Raw genomic sequence first — 14,578 nt, forward strand, 5'->3', positions numbered from 1 at the left:
TAATAATAATATTATTGTATTAAATGTCTTTATTTCAAATTATGTAATTTTGCTTTCATATTTTCAAATTAAAAATTTTTCTATTACGTTGTATAAAAGTTATTTATTTTATTTTACAAAGCAAGGAGAGCAATCCAAAATTAAATTTGTAATATTCTCTTGTCAAACCCATCTCTTTCTATCTCAAAGTAACATTTCTCTACAATATATTACATTTATCTTTTTTTCTCTCTCTTATGCTTTTAATTTAATTATATATATTTATATATAGTTATACAAATATTACACACACACACACACACACACACACACACACACACACACACACACACACACACACACACACACACACACACACACACACATACATTTACATACATATAATGATAATAACAATTATTATAATTTAAAAATATGCCATATAGTTTTATCGCATGATTGAGTGGTCCGATTACTCCTACAGATTGTAGACCCATTGTATGACTTATTGTATTGCATTACTTTCGGTCGGAACTGTCGTAACAAAAGGGTTAATAAGATAAAAAATATTGTTATTCACCAATATAACGCGCAGCGGTGAAATTCTGATCACGTTAAAATTTCCAGGTCGCCTTCTTAAATTCGTTCATTGCACAACATTCACGAAAATCAACCGACAATTGTTCACGCCTTCTAATCATCAGAACAGGATAATTGCACAATATTCCCGATGTTAGTTGTACACAACACGCACTTTACTATAGTATTGTTATATACAAGAATAACGCGAAAGGAATAAAATGATGATTCGTGCTATGATTTAAAGAGAGACTTCTAATTATTATAAAATATAAAATCAAAATTTGTAATATTGCCGGCAACGTTTAAAATCTCAAATAAAATATACGCTATTAACGTCCGTAATTGATCGATGTATCATAATTTGTCATTATCTAAATCATTCGAACTGAGAATTCCTAATTCTGTCAATTCGAAAAGTAACGAGCAAATTACATTTAAATTAATAAAGTATTCAAAACACAACACGAAACATATACGAATTTAAGTATCATTAAAGAAATTACTTCTTGTATGTAAAACAGATGAAACAATTAACAGATAAAACTCTCATTCTCTATCACTTTGATCGAAACTTAATGAACCGCGCGAAATACGTGCTTAGATAAATAGCCGATACATTTGCAATCGTTAATCGGGGAAGTTAATTAAGCGCGCGAGTTGCGCCGACAGTTGCTAATTGTTCGAAGAAACTAATCGCATTTCGATGGATAATACAAAGACATGCTTGTGCCATTACCTGCTCGCTGAAGTCTTTCTACGCAAATGACAATACTTATTTTGCGCGACGGCCTTCTGTGGAAGGCCGCGCGTTAACAAAACAAACATCAAGGCCAATTAGCCTTGCCACCGGTAAATATTTAATGTATTTATCATATAACTATTCTGTTTCTTCCTTTTCAATTTAATGATAATAAAATAATCGATATGACCCGATTTCCCATTTCTGACACGACTCGATCTGGCAATTTCTTTGCATTATCCATACAAAAAATAGTAGGTAAATTATATTTAAACAAGACTAAAATTACATCGCCAAGAAAATAATTTCCTTTATATCTGTCTTCACTATGTCTTCCTTGCGTATTTTTTTTTAAGTTTTTTTAGGCAGAAACGCCATAATAAATGTGAGCGCAAATAGTATACGCTTGTTAAGTTTGTCAAGGGATCGAAGAGAATCATTGAAGTACACACATTCCATATATCAGAACTGTACAAATAAGCCTAAGAAAATGTATGCAGGAATTCTTTAACAATTTATTTTCGGATCTCGCCCTTGAGCGATGGAGAAAAAAAAGTTGCTCTAAAAATACATAGGCGATCGCGGGACTTTTGCTTACAAGCTGTGAAATATCGATCAGCTCGTAATTGCTCATCACGCCTATTCGCTATATACAGATTGCATTTATGCAGCGCATAATCTTGCAGTTTGTGAGATTAAAACTGATTGTTGGGGTGATTTTTAATGCACACATTATGCGGCGCTCTTTCGATCGAATCAGCCGACGCTATCCATCCGCTGCCATTACGGTAAATTGCTGCCTTGTCTTCGCGCATTTATCAAGTTGTCAATTTATATTGACGAACTTTGAAACAGAATCCTTGATAACAAGGAGAGGATGGAACAAGATAAATAGGCTATATATATATCCTGTAAATGTCCGATAAGAAATACTATTAGATAATTAAATTTTCTCGATAGCTAACGATATTACTTTTATAAAATTATATCATTTCTAACTTAATTTTTATGTATTAAATTATCGATTAAAACAATACATTAATTTTATGTGAAAATTTTGTTGTGCTGCACGTTAAATAAGATTATTAATATAAAATCTATATTTATCTTTCTCGTAAGATTATCGACATGTCAATGTTTAACGGCTCTATTTATTTAGCTCCTTTTTCAATTTCTCGTAAAAATACGTGAAATATCAAGTTTACCGGGAGATGTATTAAATTGCCTTTCTTTGTTAATCCTCCCTTACGAAAAGATATCTCAATGTTGCGTGGCTACATCTATCATCGATGACACAAACAGGTCGACTATCAATAGTTGCGTAAGCCGATAAGGTTTTTACAGAAATAAATCATCAGAAAAAGAAAAAATATTATATAAAATTAATCATAAATAATATAAATATAAATCCACTAAATTGCACATTCTATTAATTTTCTGTATCTGTTTAAAATAATGTTAATTTTCCTTAATAATTTTCCAAGGATGCAATAAATCATAGATTAAGCAAGTTTCTAAAAGTCTCTTTTTTTTATCTTATTTGCCAGATATTATAAAAATTATATAGAAAAGAAAATAAAATAATTATATAAAATCCAAAATATATTACATGTATCACATCATTCAATTAATAATATGTATTAAAATATTAATATGTATTAATATATATTAATATATATTAATTAATTAATATATATATTATATAATATATATATTAATAATGATTCTATATATATATATATATATATATATATATTTTTATCAATCTTTTCGATAAACAAAATAATCTGCAATTCAACGCTCGTTTCTAAATCAAAGTTCAAAGTTTTGAGATTATCAGTATCAATAAAATAATATCACTGGTAAAAAATAATATTGTTAGTACGTCAATAAATAAATAACGAATGATTTCATATTTTTAAAAGGAAAATTTGCAATATGTTTTTAAACTAAATTATGTTTTACTTAATTTCGATTTATAAATATCAAATCTAATATAAAATCTTTTACATATCTTTTAAAATATATATTATATATATATATATATATATATATATAACATTTTCATCACATAATTCGAATTATAAATCTTATTCACAGACTGCGATCTACTCACCACTTCGATGCGATTCTGTGCGCCTTTTTGAGAAAGATAGAATATGTCCCTGTTTGTATATCACAGAATTCTTCATTAATGTAGTCAGTACAACATAATTTCGTAGTTTTTTGCAAACAAAACTAACTCCGAGAGACCCGATACCGCAATTCTTTTTATTAAAAAACCTATAAATCATTGAACTCGAAACGATGTCATATGTTATGAAATTTTGTCATCTCTCACCACTCAATCGCGACACTTCTTTCCGCTTTTACTCTCTCGAACAATTCAAAATCATGAAGCCGAAAATTCGACGTGGTTTTTTTATCAATTTATGTTTTATACCCGATGAAAAATCGATAGTGAATCATCCATTCTTCGACGATCCCAATCGCCGGAATGACGAGGCGTACAACGTGATGCGCGATAAGACAGTGAACAGTTCTATTATAAACAACAACGAAGATGCCAAGTAATACAATACAAATACAGAACCGACAACGATTTTATTGACAACCGCGGAGTAACACAATGCTTATCAGACGCGACGCGCCGACTGTTTATTTATCATTTTTCTTGTAAACCCGACCACTCGAGGTGAACGCCTGTGTGTTATTACGCATGAGTTATGTATAAGAAGGAAAAGTTGTCGACACAGTTGTTGTTAGTTTATATTACAACAGCCAGACGTGATATACTATCCATATATTCGCTAATCTAAATTATACTTGTAAATTGCTTGCAAATTACGACACATTATAATAAAATACTAGGAGCTATTAAAATACATACGCAATTTGTTTACTTCGTAAAATACAAATAAGATAGCAAGCTATCATTTATTCAATTTTCAGTATTATACATTTTACTCAAGTCAAATCTTGCGAATTAATTATTTAGGAGTATAACAACTTTTAAATAGAAAAATAAATATTATAAATTTCTATTTCTATTAATGAAATAAAAAAAAATGTTATGTTAGCAATATAAAAATCAGTAATAGATTTCAAAAATTTTAAATTAATAATTATACATTTCTAAAATGTGATTACATGTTTCGAAATTAACTATTTTTTATTATTTCATATTATTTTTAATATCATATATCTAATCTAGCATTGAAGCATGTTATACGTTTTGAATACACAAAGTGACATTAAAATATCTCACTATAGAAAACTGAATGATATTGCGTAAGAAGTTAGTTCAAAAGACTTGTCAGATATTTATTCTGAAGTTCTCTATCGCTCAATATTGATTAGATCTCTACACCATTGTGTCTCGTTTACGCTACACGCAATTCATTCATAAAATCATTCGTCCGGCAAGGATGAATATATATATCATCAATAAATACGCGAAGTATTTGTTGAATGCCTAGCTAGTTGAGATCTAATTTTAGATCCATGCAAAAAAGATCTCTAACCACTTAATGCATTCGTCGCTTGCATTAATGATAATATCTTTAGTCCTTTATTCTTGAGTGGATCGTTCCCATAAACATTAAATAACATTTAAATGACAGTTAAATAACATTAAGTTAAAATTAATTAAATAAACCGATATTCAAAAATTGTCCTTCTTCCTTCTGATTCTTTAATAAATTTAATTTTTTTAACTAAAATATGGGAGCAGCCGCGTGTAAATTTTCCGAATATCTGTGCGGTTCATACAACTTACCCATTGATGATGGAAGCGGATTCATCGACATTAGGTGGGCCCGACACCTGGACTTTGGGCACGGTGTAACCGTCCAGATTCTGTCCATAACCACTCGCATGAGCTTGCTGATGGGCGGCGGTATAGTCATCGCTGTCGCTGCTCGGCGGTTGCTCCGACCCGACACCACCACGAGGTCTGAAATAAGACGAGCCACCGGGTATTGACGAGTAGAAAAATGAGGACCCGCGACAGGAGGACTTGTTCCGCCGTGCTGAGAAATGCGGCCGCACGTGCCTCGCGTGATCCCGCTTTGAATTTCTGTTCCACGAAATTTGCACCATGTCGCCGAGAAAATACGTGGAGATATACCACGCGCGATATGCACTGAATATACGCGATACTGAATTGAAACGCGCCTTTCTCACCGATATTTAATCAGGCCGATTAAATTAATCCGCTCCCTCGCGGTTCACCGGCGGAGGTCGAGGTTTCAACAACTCGATTTTCCAAGCTTTGTGGAGCGAGCGATTTGCAGCGCGAGCGTGTGGGTTTTAAATCGCGCAATTAATGTTGCATTAGCCGCGTGATAAAACGCCAACAGATGCGTATTGATCCGAAAGGTATGTAGCATCATCGATACATCTGGTTAATTTTGATTATAACAATAATTTCTTTTTTAGAAAAAGTATTTTCATATGTTTTTATAGTGCTTTTAAAGCATTTACAATAAAGTGACATAAAACAGATTGTAAAAATTAAACGATCATATATATATATATATATATATATATCCTTGCTGTAATATAAAAAATTTTTATCGGAAATAATAATTAAATAAATAAAAAATTAAATAAACGGACGTTATTTCTTTCGCGTGAAATTTAAATATAACGCTATGCGAAAATTATAAAAACAAATAGTTTTATTAGGCGTATATTAAGATGCGTTGACGTCTGACCTTATTCTATTCTGAATTAGATCAGACATACCGAGGCGTGACGACAGACGGCAAACGTCACGATCAGCTGTCACCAGAAGCGTGACGAATCTCATCGCGATCCTGATCGGGAAATTAACTGGATGAGTTAACCAAGCCGCGAGTTAATCGACTCTATCTCACACAGATAGAGACTACAATGCGTGTGTTTCATCGAGAATAGCATAGAAAGATACCTATCTTCCGTGAAACATGCTCTTTCCGCACGTTACTAGAGCAATTGCTGCTTGTAAATTAATTCCCTCGGCTTCTTTTAGCGATATCTAAGTCCTGCTCACAGAACATTTATGGCTATTCGTAAGATCTCAAATAAATCGCGAAAAAATAATTTAAAAGGTGAACATACGTGTTTTTAACATATTTTATGTATGTTGAAATAACGATTATATTACAAAATTTTTAAATATATTTAAATTTTAATTGGAAGAGTTTTTAATTTTTGCGATATTATTTTTGAGGAAACACAAATAAAATAAATGTTAATTAAAATTAAAGCCATGAAATTCAATTTACTGAAAATCACAGCAAATCTTTAAAAGAAGACATTGTTTCTGTAACAATTCTGTAGAAAATAATTAAACAATCGTCATTTATAACGTTTACATCATCTCGCGATTCCAATTTACATTTTAGTAAAACAGCATCTGCACTGATTTTCTTTCTGCTTTGCTTTGATTTTCGTTTCGGATCCTTACGTTACGTATTTTGGGGAGCACAAGATTGCGGAATCGATCGTCCTGAGCTCCTGCTGGCATTTCGCCAGTGCAGGCGCATTATCGCCGAAATATATTTCCAGAATAACAATATGTATGCACACGATAATGAGCGAAATAGAGAAAAAAAGGTGAGGATATTCCGCGAATCCTCAGATTATTCCATTATGTTTCGCTCATTTCCGTCACGTCGGACGAAAGTGTTCGTGACGGAATAAATGCGTTCTATCGCAGCTGCCGAGACATTCGTCACGTCCGGAACAAAGTCCATCCGGGACAAAAGCTGGCCTTTTCACCCCGCATTTAGAAGCAAACGCAATGATTTCTCCGATTTCACACATCTCGCGCTCCCGCGTAACGCATTGTTCGCGCTAAACTCGAACTGTTTTTGCTTACTCTTCGTCGTAATAAATCACGAGGAGAGAGAGAGAGAGAGACATAGAGGAGCACTGGAAGTTCGTTTAATAGTTGCTAACTGTACTACATTGTGCAAATAATTTACATCGAACAGGATTATTTACGAGCTTCCTTTTATTCGCGATCGGTCTGGCATCTAAAGTGGAATTACATAGAAGCCATGCAAATGTGCATCTACGTTTATCAACTGAAATAATGGTAATATCGAGTAATACCTACCTATTTACTCATTCATTTCTATTTCTCCGTTTTTTTATTGTAACACAAGCGACTATTACAAGGACGTGATCTCTGATCCGCGTAAATCCGCGATCTTTTAGCCCAATAAGGACCTCGCGTCGATAGATGAACGTTCGTATTGAACATTTAAAATGCATAATCACAAGCAATAATTGTTGAAATAACTACTTGAAAAAAATCGAGCAAAAGGCAAGGCAAGTAAAATATTTGCATATGTCGTCATGCGACATAGATAACTATAGATGACGTTCATGATAATTCTAGTCTAACAGCTCATTTTCTTTCAAAACCTCGCTGTTTTAAAAACCTAAGAGAATGCTAAGAGAGGATTTGATATTTTTCACTTAATAAAATCAATCTCTTTCTATATTTATAAAAAAAATAATGAGATCGCGCTGCTACAATAAATATTTCAATTATGCGAGGTATCCTACGAATTTCTCGCATTCCTTTTAGATATTAATTTGATTGAGAGGTAAATTAAGCTACGATTTATATCAACCGATGGAGGATCGTACGTCAAGTGATTATAATCATCCTTTGAATATCGCGTTTCAACGACCGGCTATGTCAATAGAAACGGGAATTTGTTTAACGTTGACACTTTCGGTTTACATGCGGCCTTCGGTCGCACCTGCGGTGAGTGCTATCGTAGCTGGCAGTCCAGTAGAGAGGCGCCACTGTCCCGCGTTATTGCTGCTCACGGCGGCGGACACATGCAAAGCCTCCTCCTGAGCTGGAACTGGGTCTTGCCCCACGCGAAGCGCAGCTTCAATTATCCCAATTTTCCCGCATCCTCCTTCCGCTTCTCGCCTCGCCGACGTGTCGCAGCGGCGAGCGCGGGGACCGCGGCGGAATCTCAGTGCGCGAGGCCCAAGACGAGACACTCTCCCTTATCAGCTGATAGCACGTCTCCTCCGCGGTACTCCGCCGGAAGATTCCTCTCAGAACATCGACGACGATCGATCGTTTCCGGTGCTCTCCCTCGAACTCCTCTTGCGTGCCTTTTCGACTCCTTCGCGCTATCCCGGAGAGACGTCACTCGAAGAATCCTGTTGTGGATGTTGAACGCTCCCCGAGGACGAGAAGATGCAACGACGATGACGATGATGACGCCGGCGGAAGACAACGATATACGATACGTGGCGCGGCCGCCGTCGCCTCGATATCCCGGACGTATCCCGACGACGAGAGGAGGAATACGGCAATGCGGCGCGAAGCGTGTCCGTGCTCGTGCTCTACTCTCCGCAGCAGCGGTCTCGGCAACGCTTTCGCGAATGTACGTGTGGTACGATACGATAAATATGAGCACGCACACAAGCAAGCGCGAGCGACAGGCTGGTACCGCCGCGTCTGCGCCGCGCGGCTCACCTATTGACCGAATATCATCGCGATAGCTATATAACCATGATAGTGATACACACACACACACATACACCACACACACACACACACACACACACACACACACACACACACACACACACACACACACACACACACACACACACACACACACACATCAGCAACAACAACGGCAAGCTGGCCGTGCTCGCGAGAGCGTTGCTTCGAGGTGAATCCTGAGGCTCGCTTACGGCTTTTTCCTCTTCATCGAGCGGCCACTGGTGACCGCGATGGCGGTCAGCTGATCGCGGCTGCCGTCCGCTATTTTAGAATCGTTGCAGATCGTCGTAATTGTCAATTGGCGAACACGCCCGCGTCTCATTTTTCACCTCCCGTCCGGCATCCCGCGCGAATCCTTCCTCCGTCAGATTTTATCGTTTCCGCTTCGAAGGTAACTGCATGATAGCGCGATTTCGGGGATTTGATAATATCTTCACCTTCCACCTTTTCCCCCTTAGGGATAATTACGCGATCAATCTCCCCAAGCGAAAGGGTAACATCGTTCTATTTCATCGTTCTGTTTTCTCCATGTCTATAGAGCCTCTTGTCGATTTGTTATCTTTTTGTTCTGTTTTTTTTTTTTTTTTTTTTTTTTTCCACGGAACTCTCATCCGCCTGTTATGCCGATGGCGCTCTTCATAACGTCAATATTTTCTATAGCCCATCTGTTTTTTTATTATGTATACGTTGGTATATTTTTCCTACAGATAATTCTACAGATGTATCGCTGTTATATAGTCCATAGCATGTTGAGAATCTTACTTTAACATCCGGTTTTCCGAATAAATTTCCAGAAATTGATACAGCTCCGTTGAATTTTTTTTTTCAATATTAAAAGAAATGTGTACGTGTGTGGATGTGTATGTGTGATAAACGTCGCTGTTACATCGATCGCACCGATCGCCGTCTCTCACTTATCTCCTCATCGTCTCTACAGATCTGTTCTTTGTTGCTGCATTGAAAACTTTCCATCTCGCTTTCGCCAAACTTCAAATATAGATCTATTTCATTTTAGCTACACGAGATGTAGCGAGCTACAAAGAACAAACCTTATTTTGCAACGAGTACCGACATGTGCATATCACACCGCGCCGCAGGCGTATTTAATTGCCTCATGAGACTCTCGCGACGCGCAAATGACTTCCTCGTTAAAGAAGGGGCCGTTCGCAACTCGCTCTTCTCCGCTGGTTGATTCCCAAACGCGCGAACGCGGAAGTCCGCCGACATCGTTGCGACCCGACAAAGGAGGGTCGACCGAGGCAGGAACACGAAGCGTTCGTTGTGAGGGGTAGCTTGAAGTGCCGTTCACACAACAATCAAGCGCCGTTACTGTCAGTGCATTACTGTCGCATTGTACAAATTTTTATCCTACTACGGTGACACAATGGCCTTTCGAATGTCGCAAATCCTGTGTGAACGACACTTTATCAAAGGACGATTATTTCCAACGAATACGTTAGAATGTCATGGGAAAGAGAAAGAGAGAAAGAGAGAGAGAAAGAGAGAGAGAGAGAGAGAGAGAGAGAGAAAGGTAATCAGGCCATTCTGCTCGCCTTATTCCCGGTTAAACGTGGGCGGAAACGTGGCCCGACACGGTCCGGATTTTTTTTTCTCACGTCTCCCGTGTTACGTCATACCTGGGTTGCGCAATCAGGACCAACCCTCGAGCCGGTCCGCCCAACATCGCGTTCCGTCGATGCGATCCTCCTTGCGCTGTCGCCTTGACCGCGTAAGTAATCACGACGTCGGCTCACGTCTCGCGGAGACCGGGATCGACACAATTCCGATGAATCCGGACGCGTTCATCGCGCGTGCGAGAGAATCACTTTTACATTTATCCACCAGGAAACCGTGACGCCGGAAACGAGATAACCGATATGGAGGAGTCTGTTTCCCCGCGCCTCTGGCGCGGGAAACGGAACGCGACGAGATTATATCCGCGCGGCTTCGATCTCCCTGGCGCGAGGAGAAAGGATGGAAAGTGCCGGAAACATGACTGCGACTTACGTGGGCATCGACACGGCAGGACATCCGAGTTGCAGGAGGCTCCTAGCGAGATACTCCGGCGCAGGTGCGTCACTCGCAGCGGCAGGTGCGTATCGCCTGGCGAACCGGGACGATCTGCTGTTTTCGCCGTCGACAGCGCATTTCTCCGAAGATGCGGCCGAGGATGACGTGGATGTTGTTGACAACGACAAGGTCGACGATGGCGATGATCTTGTGCTCGTAAGACGAGCTCGTTCTCGCACGAGGGCGATGTCGGGATCGTCTCGGGAGATCCTCAGGGAACCGCTGCGACGCAGGCCTAGCTCGCTCTCTGAAATTTCACAGTCGCAGTCGATTAGTCATTATTTATGCGAATGATTGAAGTGGGCTGCGATTACCGTGTCAATCGCAAAAGTGAAAGCCATCCGCGACGATTGAGAAATCCAGGGAGCGTAGAAGTAATTATAAAAAACCTCACTCGTTTTATTTTTAGTAGTGCGGAATGTGAGATATTCTAGTATCTCTAATTTTTATTGTTCATAACAGGTACTGTTGAATAAAATTGACATTGATATTTTTCCAAGAAAATTACTTACTTTTCAAATGAATTTTTAATGCTTTTTTAATATGCAACATTAAATTAACTCAAGTAACTTAGCAATTCAAATTTGAATTAAAGTTCCTACGCACTTTCAACATATTCCACCACGTCGTGACGTTTAACTATAGTAATCAACATGAAATATATATTCTCATATCATATTTTGGAACAGACAGACAATCTCTCTTCCGGAACGAAAAGATAATAATCTCTTTCGAAAATTTTCCGTATTTTTGTTCCACTTGATCTCAGAACTCCTCCGATATGTCTACATGTCGAAAACTATCGAAAACATTCCTGAGACAACTTTCCCTTTCGCGTGTAACTCCTTCGGAAGAAGCTACTCCGACGAGCAGCAAATTGCTATGATTTGTCGTTACGAGGCAATCGGAACCAGAAAAGAGCGAAGCGATGAAAACGAAACGCACGCCAGCAACGCACTCGTCGTCCGGTCGAGCTTATTCGCCCTCGTCGTCGGCGACGGCCGGCTTTAATTCGTTTAAAGCCTCCGGTCGCGCCGTTACGTCAATCCGTATATTAACGGCGCGCCGTGTCTCCGATATACCACCTGCATTACGTGAGCGCATCACGAACGCAGGGTGCCTTTAGCTCAAGCAAGTGACTTAAGCCTCGTGTCGAACGCGCCGGCTTACCTTGGATCTGAAATACCCGCAGAGCCATAAGCCAAGATCGACCATTAGCAAAGATCGACAACCCGCTGTCGGCCAACCATTTCCGATAATCGATCTGAAACCTTCAAATTTCACGAGTTTCGGGAAAAACGATGGATCTTTTAACACAAACATTCGAGCTAGATTTACAAATAAAAGGTAGTCTAACAAAGAGAAAAATTGAAAAAATTCAAAGCAGAAATTGGAACGGTATAACTTTAATGGATTCACAAAAAATCCATATGAATCGTTAAAATAAATATTGATATTTCTGTAACAATGGAAGATAAAAATTTTATTTGAGTTGTCGAAATTATAGCTAAATGATTTATCTCAATATAAAATGTTGAAAACAGATGAGATGTATATATATCATTCAAATAAAATTAATATGAAATTTACTATTTATTTAAGAAGATTTATTATTCTTTATTCATCGAGAAGAAATTTTATTATTTACATAATTAAATCTTAGATTTCGGGCGATAGTAGAATTAAACGGACGATGTATAGAACAATTTTGCATTATATAATTATTTAATTGAAAAATAATTTATATTTTATATTTTATAATTTGTAAACCATAATGTTAATATAAACATACGAGAATTACGTTATTCATTAAATATTGTTTATAATACTAATAAGAAGAATTCAAAATTAATTTTATATAATGCAAACTTATACCTTCGAGAATTAAAATAAGCTTTTATTATAAAATAAACTTTCCTGTGTCAAGAATACAAAAAAAATCGAGGTCACTAAAATTATACCGATTTCCGTTTTTAATTCCGTATCGATGCTAATTCAAGGTGGCGGGAATCACAGAATAAAACGAAAATGGAGCAGATAGAACTGTTCTCTTCTCACGTAGAACAAATATTTCGCGAGTGGTTTAACGAACACTGTACGACCTCGTGGCCTTCCGCCCAACAACTGAAAATTCGAGAGTGCGAAGGAGGCGCGCGTGTTCATCGTAACTGCCACGTTTTTGGCAAACTGCCGCGCACCGTTCTGTGTGTCATGCGGGAAAATGCCGCATTTCTTGGAAGATTCGCGACACGTACCTGCGATAACGCGCCGCGCGGATCGAACGTGATTCGCGAATTATTTGCGGCACGGCACAGTGTGACAATGAAGCGATTGTCGTAGGCGGTCCCTGGAAATCGCAACGTCCCGGAATTTCCCTCCCATTTTCAAACCTTGGAAATCGTAGGTTGCAAAAGAGCGCCGTGTTTCGAGGAATTTAACCTTTGGTGATAGTAAACCGGAAAAACAAAATGCAGAGAAATATCGCTGTGAATGTGAAAATCCAATTGAGAAACCTATTGCTAGAAATATAAATCTGTTGTTCTTGATTTCACGTTTAACGAATTTATGTAATTTTCGATTAAATAAAAAAAAAACGCAAAAGTGAAAAGGATATCGAAGACTTGAATGTCTAAAGAAAATATAAACTTTTAATAACAACCGCTAAAACCTGATAAAAAATGATTTCACATACTTAATTTTTGTTATTCAAAATGTATCATTATTTTAGTCCAAAATTGTTTTTATAAAATAAAAATGTATTTTACATCTAACACGAAATTTACAAACACGCTCATCGATCTATGTTCCCCTTTATCGAGAATACTGATATAAATTCTTCGCCATTATCTCATGCTATCCATTACAATTAATCTATCCACGATAAATATCGATCGTGCTCTGAGCAAAAATGGTCGTTCATAACAACCAGACAATTTATCTTCGATAATAGAACAAAAGTGGCTCACTTGCGTAATTATGTTTAATTGCTGCTGTTAGATGCAGCTGCTGCTTTGAGAGAAGCGATAAACGTACGCGATTTCGTCATGGATGTGTTCAAATAATTTCGCTCAATGTGTTGCAATAAAAATTATATAAATGTATATAATTTGCGAAATAGAAGAGTGATGTAACTATTCATCCCATCATTTTGAAAAAGCGAAATTAAAAGTATACGAAGTATAAAACATGTCTAATCATTTTATGAAAATATTGATTGTACGATTTCACCACATATAAATTCAATAAATATTTATTAATCAATTTTTTAGTGAAAAAAATATTCAATCTTATTTCAAAAAATAATATTAAATATTTCGTGACAATTTTTTGGCATATGGCCTTATAATTATTTTGGTAACGTACAGATTTACGCACGAAAACGTCATGTGACTTTATTTTTTCTCCTTTTTTTTTCTTTTATCAAATATATATAAATATTACATATTTTATAGTAACGATCTCGAACACAAAAATGCCGCGGGTCACATTGTTTTTGCGCATCGAGATTTGAAGTGATAATTGGTAGTGTGAGCTATCATTTCGCGTATCATTTCTCATCGAAACGCAATCATGTTAAGTATAACGAGAAATTAAACGATTATTTTCCATAACAATTAATTTGTCGTTATCCAGAGCAATTAATTCCTACGAATAACGATTGTACTAAATTTCTCATG

The 14,578-nt window shown here is 37.1% G+C and overlaps 1 protein-coding gene and 1 long non-coding RNA gene across 6 annotated transcripts in view; one reads left to right on the forward strand and one right to left on the reverse strand.

The window, feature by feature from the left end:
* LOC105423515 (uncharacterized) overlaps positions 1–14,578 on the reverse strand; it is a 60,648-nt gene that overhangs the window by 41,568 nt on the left and 4,502 nt on the right. For 2 of the 5 annotated variants that reach the window (XM_089083128.1, XM_089083127.1), the window contains exons 2-3: positions 10,839–11,148; positions 5,079–5,255 (exon numbers count right to left, since the gene is read on the reverse strand). In XM_089083128.1, coding sequence (XP_088939254.1) covers positions 5,079–5,255; positions 10,839–11,148 — 487 coding nt within the window. Of the gene's footprint in view, positions 1–5,078; positions 5,256–10,468; positions 10,679–10,838; positions 11,149–11,507; positions 11,572–12,071; positions 12,160–14,578 lie in introns of those variants that run through there. The other 3 variants (XM_089083130.1, XM_089083129.1, XM_089083131.1) reach the window with 3 other exon arrangements.
* LOC148934955 (uncharacterized) lies at positions 8,082–13,672 on the forward strand. The gene is made up of 2 exons (XR_016140845.1): positions 8,082–8,706; positions 10,677–13,672. It is a non-coding gene; the product is annotated as an uncharacterized LOC148934955 (long non-coding RNA).

This window comes from Pogonomyrmex barbatus, unplaced genomic scaffold (assembly GCF_055798465.1).
Source record: "Pogonomyrmex barbatus isolate J1 unplaced genomic scaffold, ASM5579846v1 scaffold7, whole genome shotgun sequence".
Taxonomy (NCBI): Eukaryota; Metazoa; Arthropoda; class Insecta; order Hymenoptera; family Formicidae; genus Pogonomyrmex; species Pogonomyrmex barbatus.